Here is a 17,461-nt window from a genome sequence, read left to right as displayed (position 1 = left end):
GTTTAATATACCCCTTTCGGTTCATAACAGATCAAGTATAAAGAATACAATGAACATTATATGATTTTAACTTATTAAACTCTGAAAATAAATAATGTATTTTATGGACCTGTCTTAGTTTGTATTTCCATTGCTGTGAACGGACACCATGACCGAGACAACTCTTATAAAGGACATCATTTAATTGGGGCTGGCTTACAGTTTCAGAGGTTCAGTCCATTATCATCATGGTGAGAATCGTGGCACTGTCTGGGCAGACATGGGGCTGAGAATGTGCTGAGAGGTCTACATCTTGATCCACAGGCAATAAAGAAGAGACTCCCTTTGTACTGGGTAGAGCCTGAGCTTAGGAGACCTCAAAGCCCACCCCCACATTGACACACTTCCTCCAACAAGGCCACACCTCTTCCAACAAGGCCACACCTCCTAATAATGCCAGTTCCCATGGACCAAGCATTCAAACCCATTAGTCTATGGGCACCAGACCTACTCAAACTATCACAGTACCCAAACAGCCATTTTAAATCGTATTATTTTGGGTAACATATTTTCATTAAATCAAAGCAGATAAGTATATAATTTAAAAAATAATTATCCTTAATCACAACTAGTAAAATTATTATTATTGACATAAAAATACTTCTACTGGAAATTTTTAAGAAACTCATTTCAAAGCAATAATGGATCAAACAGAAAATACTAAACAGTAATACAGAATTTCTAGAAACCTTTATAATAAAGTAGTTCATTTTAAATCCAACAAAATAAATATAAAGCAATACTTAAGAGATAATAAATACAGCAAAGTTACTATGTCAAAAAAAAACAGAAAATTTAATCAACCATCTATGTAACTTGTTAAAAGTTACATAAAGAAAAAAGTACAACAGAAAAGATTAATGAATATAAAATTGAAATGTATTCAGTAAATAAATACAGCAATTATCATACTATTGAAACAGAGAGAATTCATTCAGTTATCAACAAAATGAAAAAATAAATACATTATATGTAACAACATGTTAGAAGACACATGGAGGAAGACCTCATTGTAATAGCAGATCAAAAAGTACCATGACCAGGAATGTGTAAAATCTATGTATCTAAACTTCCCTAGAACAATAACAAAAGACATAAATTATGCAGAGGAACTAAACAGACAATCATGTTCCCGGGCAGGAAGTCCCACCATATTGGCCATTCTCCTATGTCTCCTGAAAACACAGTAGAACACTTCTCAGTATTTTTCTTCTGGTGGGAAGCATCTAGTTGATTGTAAAATTATTATGGAAAATGTGAGAGATAGTACTGAAAAAATTCTAACCTTATGAACCCAAACATTTCTCTCAAATTTTGCATTACTATAACAAACATAAGTTTAGAAGTTTCAGCCCAGGATCAGGTGGCCTCCTTGATCTGTGAGTGATCTCACAGATCCATTCCTTTACCAGAAGCGAATGAATGAATACAGGGCGCCTAAGGTGGCACAGTTCTCCTTGAGAACATGCAACCAGGGACCTCAAGGCTTCCCCACCTTCCAGGTTCTCTTTACTCTTCACCCCTCCCCCAGTCTGCCCAGGGAGGAAATCCTTACCACAGATATCCTTAGAGGACACTATGGGGAAAGCTATGAGAGTAAAGTCAGAAGTGAGCATTCATCAATGGAGTGTGGAGCATTTGCAGAGCCGGAAACTGCTGAGTGGGTCCCTAAGTCTAGAGTAAGTTGGTGTTTTGAGTCATGGAGCTGTTAAGGACCGCCTAGGGATGGGTCTGGAAAAGATCTTAAGTACCAGTCTCAGTTTGAGTTTTGAGAAGTCACTCTCCAGCCCAACCACAAATATTCCTCCCTGCTTTCTAAAAACATTGATGCTTTGTTTCAGCTCCTAGATTCTCATCTCCATGGTTCGGGGATGGACTTGAGAAACTATTTCTAATGGCAGCTCGATGACACTGAAGCCAGATGGGATTGAGAACACTGGTTTACAAGTTGAAAGGGGGAACAGCTTAAAAACAGAGTGAGCAGAAATGTCTAATGAGAACTAAAAGCCATGAACGTGAGCGGTAGCTTTAATCTGCACTTAAATGATTAGACAAATAGTCCTATTAAATGTACACATTGCCTTAACTTGAAAGGTATGTCTTACACATTACTGAATCCATTAACTTTTCATTTATAAGAACCCTCAAGAGAAATTAAGTGTTCTAAAATTAGAAGAATATTTTATTTTTCCAAAGCATCTATTCATTTTTAATCTTACAGATACTTAATTGGCTAACTATGCCTTTTTGCTTCTGCTAAAAAAAAAAGTTTTAAAGATGAAACTAATGACCCATCCATAATTAAGTAGACTCAATGAAGTAAATTCAGCAAATATGTACTCAGTTCCAATAAATAAAAAGTAGTTTGCTTGACAGTGGGAATATATCTATGAAAATTTAATGATGTCTTTATTTTTTAGTAGAAGTCTTACCTTCAGCTCCATTTTTAATTCCAGTCCTTTTTTTCCCCCTTTCACCTCATCATTTCTCACTCCTATTAGGTCTATTATATTTCCATGGATCTATGAAAATAAACTTTTAGTTTAAATATAGTCTCATTGTGTAAATATTAAAAGTCAGTACAGAGCCTGTCATATAAACATGAGGACCTGATTTTGGATCCCCAGCACCCATGCCAAAACCGTACATGGTGAGGCACACCTGTGATCCTAGAGATGGGAAGGGAGAGGCAGAGATGGGCAGTCCCCTGCAGTTCATCAACCAACCAGCTCAGCCAATCTGTGAGCTCTAGTTTCAGTGGGAGATGGCGTCTCAAAAGATAAGTGAAAGCTGGGCGTGGGGGCGCACGCCTTTAATCCCAGCACTCAGGAGGCAGAGGCAGGTGGATTTCTGAGTTCGAGGCCAGCCTNGTCTACAGAGTGAGTTCCAGGACAGCCAGGGCTGTACAGAGAAACCCTGCCTCGAAAAACCAAAAAAAAAAAAAAAAAAAGATATGTGAGAGAGAAGACTCCTGATGTTGACTCCTGGTCTACACACACACACACACACACACATACACACACACGCACACACACACACACACACACACACACAGAGGGACACACACACATGGACACACATTGATACACATGGACACACACTGACACATGGACACATACACTATATACACAGTATTTTTAAAGTTTCATTGTAATACTAATTGGAGTAGGTCTCCCAAAAGGTAGCATTCGTGTCTCGGTATATATAGAACTCATTCATTCTGTCCTACACCAAGCTTTTCCCATAATGCTATGCAGCTGCTTTAAGCACTTTGCATGCACAGTTATAATTGGGATCATTTATTTCTTACGGTTTAATGATTAGCTTTCCTACTGTTCTTCAGTCTCAGGAGGACAGAGCCATGTCTGGTGCACTCACTGCAAAGTCACCTCCTCTGTAAGAAGACAAGCCAAATAGACAGAACCATGACATTTTGTTGTGGAAACAGTGGCTTCCTTCTGTGAATGTCAGCAGTGACATCCCCTCCTTTACACAGTGTCCGGGGGAGTCCTCTTCCCTTCCTGATATTGATGTGGCCCATCCCTCCCCTACTGTCACAGGTGACACTTAGGGGTTAGTGGAGATGGAAATCATCTCTCTATATAAAGGTGTATAACTTTAGATGTGAAAGAACGATCTGTGGGAATGCATATAGATACTTCTTTCCTCCTTTTCTTTCTTCCTCCCATACAAAAATTTCCTTTCAACAAATGACAAATTTGTATTTTAAAATCTGTGGCTTGATTTTGTATAGTGTTGGCCCAATGTTTGGCACACAAACATGATTTATAGACTTACTGGTTGAATAAATTATTGTTATTCCATATGGCTCCTTATGCTAAATTTTACAAATATAAAGCCTAAAATATTGTTATCAAGAAGTTTACATTTGGCTGGGAATAGTGGCTCGTGCCTGCAGTCCTAGGACTTGAAAGGCTGAGCCAAGACAATTGCTGAAAGGTCTAAAGCCGGCTTAAGTGCTATACAGGGGTCCAGATCAGCCAGGGCTACGTAAGGAGACTTTATCCCAAACTGCCTCAACCCCAGAAAGAAGTTCACGTTTACTTCTTTTTGGAATGAGAGAGAAGTGGGAGAGAGAAAGTCAGTATGGGGGCTGTGATGGCAGGCTACACAAAGTGATGGCCGGCATATGGGGAGTGAGGGTTTCAGGCCAAAGGACCAGGACATAGAACCCCCAGCAATATGAGGAACGGTGCTTTGGGAATGGTATGCAGTTCTGTGAAGTCTCATCATCCAGTGGGGAAGGCGTGGCAGGTGATGTGACTGAGAAGGTAGGATGATGAGTAGACAAAGCTTAGAGACAGGGTGTCCTGGGCTGACAATGGGGGTGATGTGTGATGTTCTGAGGTCCTGTATCAAAGAGAAAGCAACAGAAGACAGAGAAAAAAGTGGATTTTGCTTTGTCATGGTGGAGCATTTTGAAAATGTCCTGTTTACATTTATTTTCTGTGGGAGGGTAGCAGGGCTTGCATGCACCGCAGCTGGCTCTCATTGTCCACTCTGTGGGTCCTAGGGATCAAACTCAGGCTGTCGACTTGGTAGCAAGGGACTCTACCCACTGAGCAGACCCTTGAGCTTTGCTTTATAAGTTAAATAGGTTTAATGACACATCCCGCTGGCTAACAATCTCCATCGTCTAATAGAATGCCTGTTTCCAACTAAATGCTTTTTAGATACGTGCTGGCTAAAGTTAGAAGACACTGACAGTTAAACACTATTCCTACTATTCAAATGAGACAGTGAGACATGAATAATGATTGGCTTTTCTCTGATACATTAACTACACAAACACAAGATTATAATTAACAAACCCAGACACACACAGAACACCACAGATGCCGTGGTGATGCTGTGCATGAATCCTGCATCCCTAGGGTGTTCCTACAATGGCTCTCCTCTTTGAAACCTAAGGGTGCACGGTCCAACCCGCTACTGGACAGAGCTTAATCAATCATGCCCCTCACATTACTTGCACTGCCCCAAGCATCTCCTACTGGTTATTGCCTCCTAGGGGTGAGAGAGAATGCCCCCAGCCTGACTAAAGTATGAGTTTTCAAAACTGGAGTTAATTCTCACAGTGAAAAGACTCTCCATTGAGAAAATGCCTCCGTACGTAGCTCGGGCATTTTCTTAATGATTAATGGGAGAGGACCCAACCCATCATGGGGAGGGACTCCCTTACACTGGTGGTCCTGAGTTCTATACCAAAGCAGGCTGAGAGAATCATGATGAGCAAGTCAGGAAGTAACGACTTTAGGTGGCTTCTGCATCAGCTCCTGCCTCCAGGTTCCTCCCCTGCTTGAGTTCCTGTCCTGGCTTCCTTTAGTGATGGACTACAATGTGGAAGGGTAAGACAAACCCCTTCCTCCCCAACTTGCTTTTGATAATGAAAGAAAAATAAGAAAGCAGTAGAAACTCTAAGCAAGGCAGTGAGTTAACAAAACCTCTGTGGACTTCCATGTAGCCAGTGCTTGGAGAAAGCACACCTCCCAGAGACGAATCTGAAGGAGAGCCCAGCCCTCAGAGGACAGAGACCAAGTCTTCACTCTTAATGATGCTACAACATTTTAGCTAAAGAAAAATCGTGTGACTCAGGCTGTGTCACTTCAGTGGTCTGTTAGATGAGATGTGTTGCTTAAGAATAAATGTATGCAGGAGGAACTTCCTGTAAATGAATGGGAAATCAACTTAAATTCTAAACTCTACTAGTGTTACATAATAGCTATCATGTCTTGATTTGGAGGGACTTTCTACCATCTTGATAAAAAAAAAATGGTTTTAAAGATGTTAGAGGGTCCTCCCCACACACACACACAAGGTTTCCTTTCTTATGGGAAAGCTAAGAAAACAAAGACACTGTGCTAAAAAGCTTGTGACATTTGGTTTTCATTCTCAGAGAAAGAGAAACTGCTCCTGTTGGTACATATAAAGAAGTCAAAAGAACACCCCATAAAAATATGCAAGTCTCAACTCTTACCTTCCTGCATCACTTCATAGGCTGCTGCCGTAAGTAAGCAGAATGTTTACTGTTCTCTGATATCTGTACATCCCTGTACATGTTCCCAGCCATGTCTCCTGGCATCACTAGACCCTGCAGCACCTATGCTCAGCAGCAGGGGGCGCCATCCCTGCTTCCTTTCCTTTCTCCCTTTGTTTCCCTCCCTCGCTCCTCCTTCCTTCCTTCCTTCCCTCCCTTCCTCCCTCCCTCCTTCCTTTCTTTCATTCATTTTTCTCTCCTCTCCTTTCCTTTCCTCTTCTTTCCCTGTTTTTTTTTTCTTTTATTTACTGGTCTCTCAGTCTCCCATAAAATGCAACCGGACTGCAGCACCCCAACTGCAGCGCCTCCCCTCCTTCTCTCCCACACAGTTCCACCTTTGTACTTAGAAATTTAAGTACATTCTCATTCTTGAATAGTTCAAGCCCCAAGTAAAGGAAAACATCTTTCTTACACAGTATCGCAGCTTTGTTCTCTTAATGTCAAAACTTAAAGTCAGCTGAGAACAGAAATATATTAAACTAAGTGACTATGATTTTTTTTTAGTGAAATTATTTTTGTCTTTGAGATAAATTTGAATTATTAGGCTTCTCAGACTCTCTTGGTAAAACAATACACAGTGTGTGCTAAATGCTCAACATTGTGTCATTAGAACAAGTTCTATAGATATAAATTTGCAGTTAATCCTCCTTCATTATCTCCATTAGCTAACAATGCATCTAATTACTGCTCTGCCAGGCCAAGACATCCAAAACACTAACTTTCCCACAGACTCCAAATATTCAGTAAGCACTTGCTTACTTGTTCATTATGCTAATAATATGTCACAATGCTCCTATTAAATGTGTATTAATTAAACACGACCCATGTAGCAAACCTTCAGTATTATTTTTACTGTAAGTTTTTACCTTTCAGATACAGTAATTATAACGGCTGCAAGGTAACACTATAATGAAGGTAAATTTAACTTTGCAAATTTAACTTTGTAAAATGTAGGTTTGTAAGCAACATTATAACTAATTCCAAATGTATTCCATTTTTAGCATTCATTAAAGTGGAGAAATTTTATTGAACAAAGTATAAAATGTTTTTAAAGTAATCTGTTTTATCTCTATAATTCTCTTCTCAAATATCAGTCCTGTTAGGAACCAGGTCTGCCCCAAGTCCACCTGCAGTGACCCAGCTTCGGCAGCCACACCATCACTAGCCGCAAAATGCATCATTTCCACTGTTGACCTAAGTCATGTACCTTTTAAAAAGTCCACACATAGCAGAAGATGGCCTAATCGGCCATCATTGGGAAGAGAGGCCCCTTGGTCTTGCAAACTTTATATGACCCAGCACAGGGGAAGGCCAGGGCCAAGAAGTGGGAGTGGGTGGGTAGGGGAGCAGGGGCAGGGGGGGGGGTATGGGGAACTTTCGGGATAGCATTTGAAATGTAAATAAAGAAAATAATAATAATAATAAATAGTCCACACTTTCACAGCCTGCTCTGCCTCTGTGTCTTTCTCTGCTCTCTCTATGTCCCTGTCTCTCTCTCTCTCTCTTTATCTCAGTCTCTGTCCCCCCCCTCTTGTCCCTACTCCAAGGCAGCCTTTCACCCCTCCCCCTCAATAAATCTCTTGCATAAGATCTGTTGCATGGTGTGATTTCTGTGGCAAGATACTCTTCTGATGCAAAACCCAAACAATTAATACCATTAATTTGTGCTTATTTTGATATTTTACCACATATATATATATATGGTAAATACTTGTAGCATAGTATTTTGTAGCCTTAGATTGAACTGAAAGGGGGTGGATTTTCTACAGTAGTTTATAAATAATAGGTATGCTGTCACACCTGCCTACTGCTTTGGATAAGTTAACAATGTGTTTATTTTCCATAGGGCTTTATGTTTTAAAATCTCTTCATATAAATTATGACAGTCAAGACCCTAAAAGACTTGCCAAAAAACCTGATATCAGGAAACTAAATTTCAACATAATGAATAATAATTTTAAAAAAATAAATTCTCTATACACCTTTGTATGGTAGTGTCTACATGCGTGGACATTAACTACACCTGTGTATGGTAGTATGCATGTGTGGGCATTTTTTTAAATATAAAAATGGAATCCAGTTAAATTGCTTACTATATGAAGATTAGGCAAAATGTCCTAAGCAGGAAGGGTAATCGGTGAAGGTCCCAGTGGACATGACTGGCACAGCCACTGTCCCAGGGGACATGCACAGACTATCAGCTGCTTCTACCGAATCCAGGAACTTGGTCTGAGAAATCTTTTGTCCCCTGCCACAGCACTGGCTCAGGCAAACTCTGAGCAATGCCCCTTGTCCTTTGCTAAATACCCTTTCTACCTGGTTACCATCCCCACTGTGGGTCTGCTCAGGTCAGGTCTCAGACAGCTGAAAACACTGAGGTCCTAGGAGTGGTGAGCCAGCAGGCCCCGGAGAACGCAGCGCATGTCTTGAAGTCTCCCTGGGCTTTTGTGGTGAGTTGTCACTATTACTACAGCTCAATACTTAGTTGTCTAACACAGATAATCAGCTATGAGCCCTAAGTCCCAGGTCCCTTTCTATTAAGGGAACAAACCAGCAGTCTTGTGGTGTACTAAACCATTTTACTACTCAACATTCAACTGTAGGCTTGTATTTTTTTTTAAAACCTACTTTAATAAGTGTTCTTAAATGTGTTCACCTCCCTTCTAGCCCACCACCCACCAGAAGTAGTGAAAAGGAACGGTTACTAGGGCCAAGGGGGACGTGGGCCTGTTTAAAAATAGTTCTTCAGGCGGTTTAAATCTTTGTTGTCAGATATTAGTAGTTCAGTTCACACGTACCAGCAGTAGGAGCTGGATCTACTCACAAATACCAGTTAGGAATTAGCAACAGTAGTTTGATTCAGAAAAAAACAAAACAAATCAAACCACGGGGCTCTGCCAGTTAGCCCAGTTGGCACAGAAGCTGGAAGGAGCCACCAAAATATCATGAAAAGTTCTTCGGTGCATTTCTCTCTACAAAGTCACAACAAACAAAGCCAGCAAAAAAGACAAGTGAAACAATGTCACAGTATCAACAGTGAAGACCAGCTTCAACAAAGATCAACAAAAAATGTCAAGGCAAACCAATGTCACACAGTGTTGTCAGTGTTGTCCACTGTCTGTCTGTCTGTCTGTCTGTCTGTCTGTCTGTCTGTCTGTCTGTCTGTTGTGTCATATTTAACCCTTTCCAAACATCATGTGTTCTATCAAGTGTCCACTCTAGCTAAATATCACATGCCCTTTTTACAGGCAACCTCCAAAATATCTACCACATGTCTGTTCTCAGCCAAACATCCTTCCGCACACGTCTGTTTCAACAAAAGCATCCGCTCACATAAAACCCAGTCGCCAAAAATATGAAAAAATCCACTTCACATAAGTTCTAACCGTTTCTAGAATTTTCTTAAGTAGTGACTTTTACATCTCTAGTAGCTATTATCCCCTCTTAATATCTGTATTGTTATTGGCTTTTTTAAAACAATATTTACAGGCACAATAAGTAAAAAAGAAAGGAAGAAACAAACGAAAAAGAAAGAAGGAGAGAAACAGAAAGAAACAAAGCCAAAGAAACGGATCAAAGGGGTCACATAGTTTCAGCAGAAGGGGTGTGAATAGGTTAACTCCAATAGGCTGATACACTTGAATACTTGGCCTCCAGTTGGTGGGACTGGAATAGTTAGGGGGTGTGGCCTGTTGGAGGAAGTGGGTAGCTGGGTTTTGAAGTTTCAAAAGCCTCCTGCCTCTCTCAGTGTTTTCCACCTCCTGCTTACTGTTAGGGATGTGAACTCTCAGCGGCTGCTCCTTTCTACTATGGTGACCTCTCCCTCTGAACGGTAAGCCTGAAATGAGCTCTTCCATGGCCGACCACTTGGTTCCTGGTGCTTTACCACAGCAGGAGGGAGGTAACTCAACAATCCCTCCACAAGCAGTCCAGGCTTTCACGCCACAGATGAGCTGCAGAAACCCACGCTCACCTCCAGGACGCTCGTGTTCCCCGTCCGTGTGCAGCAACATGGCGATCGGCATGCCCACGTTCTTGGATCTTCCTGCCACGACCACGTTTTTCCCAAATGTTTCGATTCCTTTAAAAATACAGTCTGCTTAAATGCGTGACTAACAAGGAACGAATCAAGTATGTGAAAAGCCAACTGAAGCATTCTGTAAAAACTTCTAATTAACTGTGGATTTCATGCCTCATCTATATAGCATGCCCTCACTGGATTATTTATAAATATTTCTTTTAATGCTTCTTGGATTTGCCACTTCCTCTCTCATTATGTCCTCATTTAAAACCACAAAAATTCTCAAGTTGCCATTAAAGTCCTTTTAAATACCAAGTTTCCCATGAAGTGTACAGTCTTAAAATACATTGACTGCGAATTAGACTAGAAGTTCATACAACAGTATTAATTACAAACGGCAATCGGACTTCCAGTGAGATGGGGATAACAGAGTGGAAGGTTCATCCACTTCACAAAATCAAGCAGACTTAACGCCCTATGTTGTGTGGGCACCAGGAAGACATTGGAACCAAGACGTATTCAAGCACTGCTATGCTCGTGTGTGATTCTAGAGTCTGTTTTCTCTCGGTTAGAAATCAGCAGATGTTTCCAGGAAGGAAGTGGCTGTGCTGGAGCAGGAAGCCATCCATGTGCATGGAGCCATCACTGAATGCATGAGCGTAGCTGCCAGCCATGCCGAGTCTAATACAGTCAAAGCCTACACGCTTTTTATTAAAAACTACAGTCAATGAACAGGGTTCCTATATAAGTGACACATTATCTTAGTAAGAAAATGTTCTCCACTTTGAAAAGATAGTCATCAAAATACATAATTTTGATTATAGATCGAGCGTAGGGGCCCCAATGAAGGAGCTAAGGAAAAGAACCCAAGGAGCTGAGGGGGTTTGCAGTCCCATAGGAGGAACAACAATATGAACTAACCAGTACCCCCAGAGCTCCCAGGGACTAAACAACCAACCAAAGAGTACACATGGTGGGACTCATGGTTCCAGCTGCATATGTAGCAGAGGATGGCCTTCAGTGGGAAAAGAGGCCCTTGGTCCTGTGAGGGCTCATGCCCCAGTGTAGGGGAATGCCAGGACCAGGAAGCAGGGTTGGGGAGCAGGGGGGAGGAGAGTGGAGATAGGGGGGTTTCAGAGGGGAAACCAGGAAAGGGGATAACACTTGAAATGTAAATTCTAAAAAAATCTAATAAAAAATGAAAAAAATAAATAAAAACAAACAAAAAAAGTGGGAAGACATAGCCACATCCGGATGGTTCTCTTGCTACAAGCTACAAGTGTAGCTGTCCACCCCTGGTACCTGCTCTTCGTTATCTTTTACGCTGTTCTGTTCTGTGCTATTGATCCATGTACAACATTTTTATAGGCTTTAGTTTATGCTCATCACTTCTGTCTCGTGAAGGCAGAAGTAGCTCTAACCAATCAAGGCCCCGGTGTTCATCTGCAGAGGAGACTGGCTTCCCACAGGCTCAGGTTACCAACCTGCTCTTTTGATGATTTCCCAAACGGCACTGGCAGTGGCAGGGATCAGCGAATGCTGGTCAAGGCACAGTCTTCCGATATTGATAATGTGAAATCCATCGACGTCCTTTTCTGGAGCAATCCCATTGCATATTGTTCTCTCGTCTACATGGTCTGAAAAGTCAATACAATTGGTCTCCTTTATCAATACAATTGCTTATGTGGAAGCTTGAGAGCAGGAAATGGGATGTATAGCCGGATCACTTAGGATTCCACTACAAGAGAATGGTTGCCTCTGGAGCATAGACAATCACGGCCTTACAGCAGCTGGACTGGTGAATTGTCTGGACTTGAACAATTCCATGGGAATGCAGCTGTAAGCAGGTAAAAGTCCTTGCCCCAACGTGCTTGCAGATTTAAGGGGTTTAAATCCACTTTTCTCCACAACAAGATGTTTCCACCGTTAGACTTCTGTTAAAACTTTAAACACTGAAGATTACATGGGATAAGAGAGAAAGCCACAGAGGATAATCAAATGTGGAGCATGAGTTCTACTAAAGATCTTTGACTCACTCCTTAAGAGCAAGGACTGAAGAGGAAACAGGATTACAGCTATGGCACACCAAACGAAACCAAAGCTGATACGTCAGTCTGATACAGGCATTCTCTCTCTCTCTCTCTCTCTCTCTCTCTCTCTCTCTCTCTCTCTCTCTCTCTCTCTCTCTNCTCTCTCTCTCTCTCTCTCTCTCTCTCTCTTCCTTTCTTCTTTTTTCTTTATTTTTTAAAGATTTTATTTATTTTATGTATATGAGTACACTGTAGCTGTCCTTAGACACACCAGAAGAGGGCATTGGGTTGTATTACAGATACTTGTGAACCACCATGTGGTTGCTGGGATTTGAACTCAGGACCTCTAGAAGAGAAGTCAATGCTCTTAACCACTGAGCCATCTCTCCAGCCCTGGTGCAGGCATTTTCACAAACCCTCAGCGGGCAGATGTTACATGAAAATGCAGACCTTCACCTCTAAAGATCACAAGAGAAAGTTATCTATTCCCACATTTCTATTTAGCGGTTGATGAGAGGTCTTGATTTGATATGATAAAGAAACATTAAGAGACATGAATGCCACAAAGGAAGTGGCTCAGCTGTTTGTTCTGACATCTAAGGAATGTGTAAGATAATGAGGACCTCTCACTAGGAACCTATACCAAGAACGCACAGCACAGTCAGTACACGAAGGGCAGGTGCATTTCTGCACAAAAGCTGCAATCATCGGAAGATAAAATATCTTACAAACAGAAAAATTCTTAAGAATAAACTTTTCTAAATTTGAGTGCAACTCCTGTAAGAACTACGAAAGTCTACTGACAGTTGACAGGGGAAACACAAGTTAGATTCTGCTCATAGCTTGAAAAACTCAATAATATGTCAGTTTTCCCAGACCGACTTATAAATTCACTGTAATTTTAATCTTAATCCTACAAGACCTTATTACAATCTGAATGTATCGGGAGGTGTGTTTACATGTTTTAACACCTGCCACTACTATATTCAATTTAAGGTGAAATATTTCTTTCAAGCCTTGAAAAAAAGACAAAACTTTATCCTAGTAAGATAAAGTTTAGATCCTTAGCATATATGTAAGATTTTTAAAATTCATTCATTTATTCACTCAAACTGATATTTGAATGTATTTCATGTGTGCATTGGGCATTGATGTAAGTGAACAACAGAAAAAATTCTTGTCCTATGAAATTTACATTCTAGCGACATAAATATTTGGCCAAACAGCTTATCTACAGTATCAATAAATATTCTCTGGATGCTAAATTAAAAAAAAAAAAAAAAGCAAGACAGATAATACCTATCAGGTGCCTGCTTGCCCAAATATCATCCATAATCATTTCATTGTTGAGAAGCGAGGGGCAGAAAAGGGATGGGAACCAAGTCTAACCTCACTGAGCCACCCCACCCCAATCTGTGTCTCTTGTGAAGGCTGGAAATGGAGTGGGCGGGGTCCTCAAGGCCAGCGGTTCTCAACCTTCCAACCTTTGACCCTTTAACGCAGTTCTTCATGTTGTGGTGACCCCCAACCATAAAATCATTTTCATTGCTACTTCATAACTGAAATATTGCCACTGTTATGAACTGTAATGTAAATATCTGCATTTCCCGCTGGTCTTACAAGACCACAGGGTGGCACCCCACGAAGAGAACCACTGCTCCAGATCATTGAAGGGGTGGATCTTTCTCCATACATCTGCAAACTCCCTCTTACAGACTCAGAGACGGCTCAGGATTCTGGGGACTGACTTGGCAGACACCTGGGCTAGAGCCTACGCATCCTATAGCGCTTTATCTGATTCTCTGTGATTCTCTCGTGTGTGCTGAAGTGAATATGGACATCGAACAAGACCACATTCCTCTGAAGAGATTGGGAAAAGTCATGTTTTCTTTAAGTCGTCTGTCTCCAAAGCACTATATACGACAATTTCTGTCAAAAATACATTACTACCTTCAAAGCAGTGTATATTCTATAAAAGAAAAAATTATTTCTTTTCTAAACATGCAATAGCTAGGAAGAAATGTTGCTTTGGGGACCTTGTATGCCAAGGAAAGGTCTCAGGAACAATAATTTAGACTCAAATTTTTCTTAACTATTCCTCCCCTGACCTTTTCCGGCCAGAGCAGATTAAATTAATACAGAGGACTAGAGACAGATATTTTAGCATACGCATATTTTAATTTTTAAATTAATTGTTTTAATTTCTTGTGTACTGTTTTTATATCAGCCCCCTTCTCCTCCCTCCCACCTCTTACACCCCTAGACCTGCTCCTCTCATGTTCACAGCCTCTTTTACTGTAATTGTTATTTTACATATGTGTGTATGTAAATGCAACCTGCTGAGTACATTAAGTATTACTCAAAAATAGATGATAAAGGAAGAAGCAAAAGATGGAAAGAAAAGCCGAAACCTGTTTTTGTTTTTGTTTTTTATTATTCCTTAATTTGAAGGGTTTGTTTGTTTGTTTGTTTTGAGAAGTCTTAAAACAGATATGTCCATGAACTTGGACCGAATACCCTCTTAGGATGTTTTCCACCTGGGTATGAAGGAAAGAGACATTAATGGTTACAGAGACCAACCAATCTCCCTCGAGGACACCAATGGTCTCAGTGATATATTGTACTATCTTCATAAAGTAGTAACAGAAACGGTGCTTGCTCGATGCTGCCATCTCGTGGTAGTACACTCCACTTACAGGACAGTTGTCTGCCTTTTTTTGTTGTCTTTATCATAAAAAATAGTTACAAAAGTCTTAAGGTGGGGGCTGGTGAGATGGCTCAGTGGGAAAGAGCACCCAACTGCTCTTCCAAAGGTGCAGAGTTCAAATCCCAGCAACCACATGGTGGCTCACAACCATCCTTAACAAGATCTGACTCCCTCTTCTGAAGACACAATTAAATAAATAAATGAATGAATGAATGAATGAATAAATAAATAAATAAATAAATCTTTAAAAAAAAAAGTCTTAAGGTAGATAGACAACATTGTGAGGATGGAACTCTAAAAATTATTTGAAGAAAAACTTATTCTAGAAATGTTTTTTTCTTTTGAAGTGAATCTTAAATTGAATTAACAATAATTCACAGCTTATGACATAATTTACTATTGTAGGTATTTATTTTTTAGTGCATTGTGTGAGTTCAAGTGTGTGTGCGTGTATGAATGAGTGTGCATGAGCATTATGCATGTGTGTGTATTGTATACATGTGTTCATGTGTGTGTGCATGTATGCGTGAGTGTGTGTGAGCATGTGTGTGTGTGTGTTCTATGTACGTGCATGTGTTCCTGTGTGTGGAAGCCAGAGGTTAACCTAAGGTGTCTCACTCCCATCCTGACCTTTTGAACTGGAGTCTCGAGGATACAGATTTGCGAGATAAGTTAGTGACCATGCTGCAGGCACCCTCCTGCCTCTGCATACCCAGTGCCAGTGTTAGAGGCAGGCACTGCCTTAGCCAGGCTTTCACACAGGTGCCAAGGACCCAAACCGATTGTCACATCTGCACAGCAGATACTTAGCTAACTGAGCCAGGCCTCCCATGCCACAATGTTCATCTCGGTCCCCAAATACCCAAATTTCAGTTTAGGTATATCCATATCTGCCACTGACCATAAACACCTTGGCAATAGCCTGTATTTACCCACTAAACAAATAACCTACCTACTAAGCCATCCCCACTCCTGCTCCCACCTGCCTTAGACTTCACCCTGGTTCCTGTAACTCTTACTCTTTCTGAAAACCTAAGTCTAAAAAATTTAATGGCGGGAGAGAACATCCAACTGATGTTTCTACACATGAAATAAATCAGAATTTTAAATTAATATTCTGGGGAAAGTTATCCTTTCTGCTGGCTATTTTATGTAATGTTCAAACCCCCCTATGGAGCAGGAAACGCCTTTACTTTCCGATGGGGAGACTGAAGCAGGGGGTGAGTAGTACCGTATTAGCTGATGGCAGGGTCAAGACTCAATGCCAGACAATTTCATTATAAAATGTACCTTTCCAACATCACTGTCTCTCTGAATGTTTGAAGGTATAACATGAGTACGTACACTTCAAACATTTACAGTGCTCACTAGCTTACAGTGATATCTGGGGATGTATTAACTGTGGTTAACACATTAGCATGGGGAATCAGTCTCTCTGAACTACATTCAGTTAATCAGAGGGGAGGAGCTTAATCTCTGAATTCTTATCACCAAATACACATAATAATAGCTCTGCCCTCAGGATAATAATAACTCCGCCCTCAGGATTATTGTAAAGATTCAAACTGGACGAATAAATATAAAAATCTTCGTACAACGAAGACTTAGTTCAGTGGATGCCGACCACTGGCATTTGGTGTGAATACTATTGGTTTTGCATATAAGAAAAATACCTTCTCTCAAAGCTCGCTCACATTTACTGAGCCCCGACTCAAGCAAGTTGTCTGTATAACAGATGGATAGGTAATCAGTGCCATCTACTGGCTGTGAGTAATAAAGTCACCAAATAAAGGTTTGTCACAAAGGCAACATGTGAAAAAGTATTTGATTTTGTTAGAACAAACTAAATATAATGTAGTCAGAAACTCTGACCAAGGAAGCATACTAGTCTGGGAAATAGCTCTAAAACATTTTTAAATTGTAAAAAATTGTATATATACATTAATTTTATATATAATTAAATTTATATAAGTGTATATATAAAATTTTTATATATACACTCATATATAAATTTAAATATGTATACACACACACATATATTATATATATATAATACTACATACCACATATATTACTATATATATATATATATATATATATATATATATATATATACACATATATATGTAGTATGTAGTATAATGTTCTGCCACTCTTCCATGATGTTGTTCAATAGGTCTCTAGAAGTTATTTATCATATCTAATCAGAATATTAAGTTCCTTGGCTAATACTTCATACACAACTCCCAGTCCTCAGCCCCTTATAAACACCATTCTACAGAGTGTTTCTGCGGGTTTGAAATGTTGTCCTTTGTTTGTTTGTGTCTTTATGACTTGATCTCATGTAGCCCTGGCTGGCTCTGACATCACTGTGTAGCCTGGGTTGGCCTTGACCTCACTGTGTAGCCAGGCTTGGCCTCATTTGACGTGTTTCAGACCCCACATGTTAGTTTAATACTGCCTGTATATGTGCTTTGTTTCCCATGCAGGTCCTTTACACATGCTTAAAAAGACTGTTTTCCTGCTGTTCAGGTGTATGAGTATGTCTGTATTCTGAGTATTAACCTATTGTTAGATGTTCACAGTTCACATTTTCTCCAACTCTG

The 17,461-nt window shown here is 40.3% G+C and overlaps 1 protein-coding gene across 2 annotated transcripts in view; it reads right to left on the bottom strand.

Moving 5' to 3' along the window:
- Mthfd2l (methylenetetrahydrofolate dehydrogenase (NADP+ dependent) 2 like) overlaps positions 1–17,461 on the bottom strand; it is an 82,006-nt gene that overhangs the window by 45,687 nt on the left and 18,858 nt on the right. For both annotated transcript variants that reach the window (XM_029544931.1, XM_029544932.1), the window contains exons 4-5: positions 11,603–11,755; positions 10,071–10,178 (exon numbers count right to left, since the gene is read on the bottom strand). In XM_029544931.1, coding sequence (XP_029400791.1) covers positions 10,071–10,178; positions 11,603–11,755 — 261 coding nt within the window. The remainder of the gene's footprint in view (positions 1–10,070; positions 10,179–11,602; positions 11,756–17,461) is intronic.

The sequence above is a fragment of the Mus pahari genome, chromosome 13 (genome assembly GCF_900095145.1).
Source record: "Mus pahari chromosome 13, PAHARI_EIJ_v1.1, whole genome shotgun sequence".
NCBI classification, from domain to species: Eukaryota; Metazoa; Chordata; class Mammalia; order Rodentia; family Muridae; genus Mus; species Mus pahari.
The sequence above is the reverse complement of the archived record's forward strand: the minus strand, read 5'-3'. Positions and strand labels throughout refer to the sequence as shown.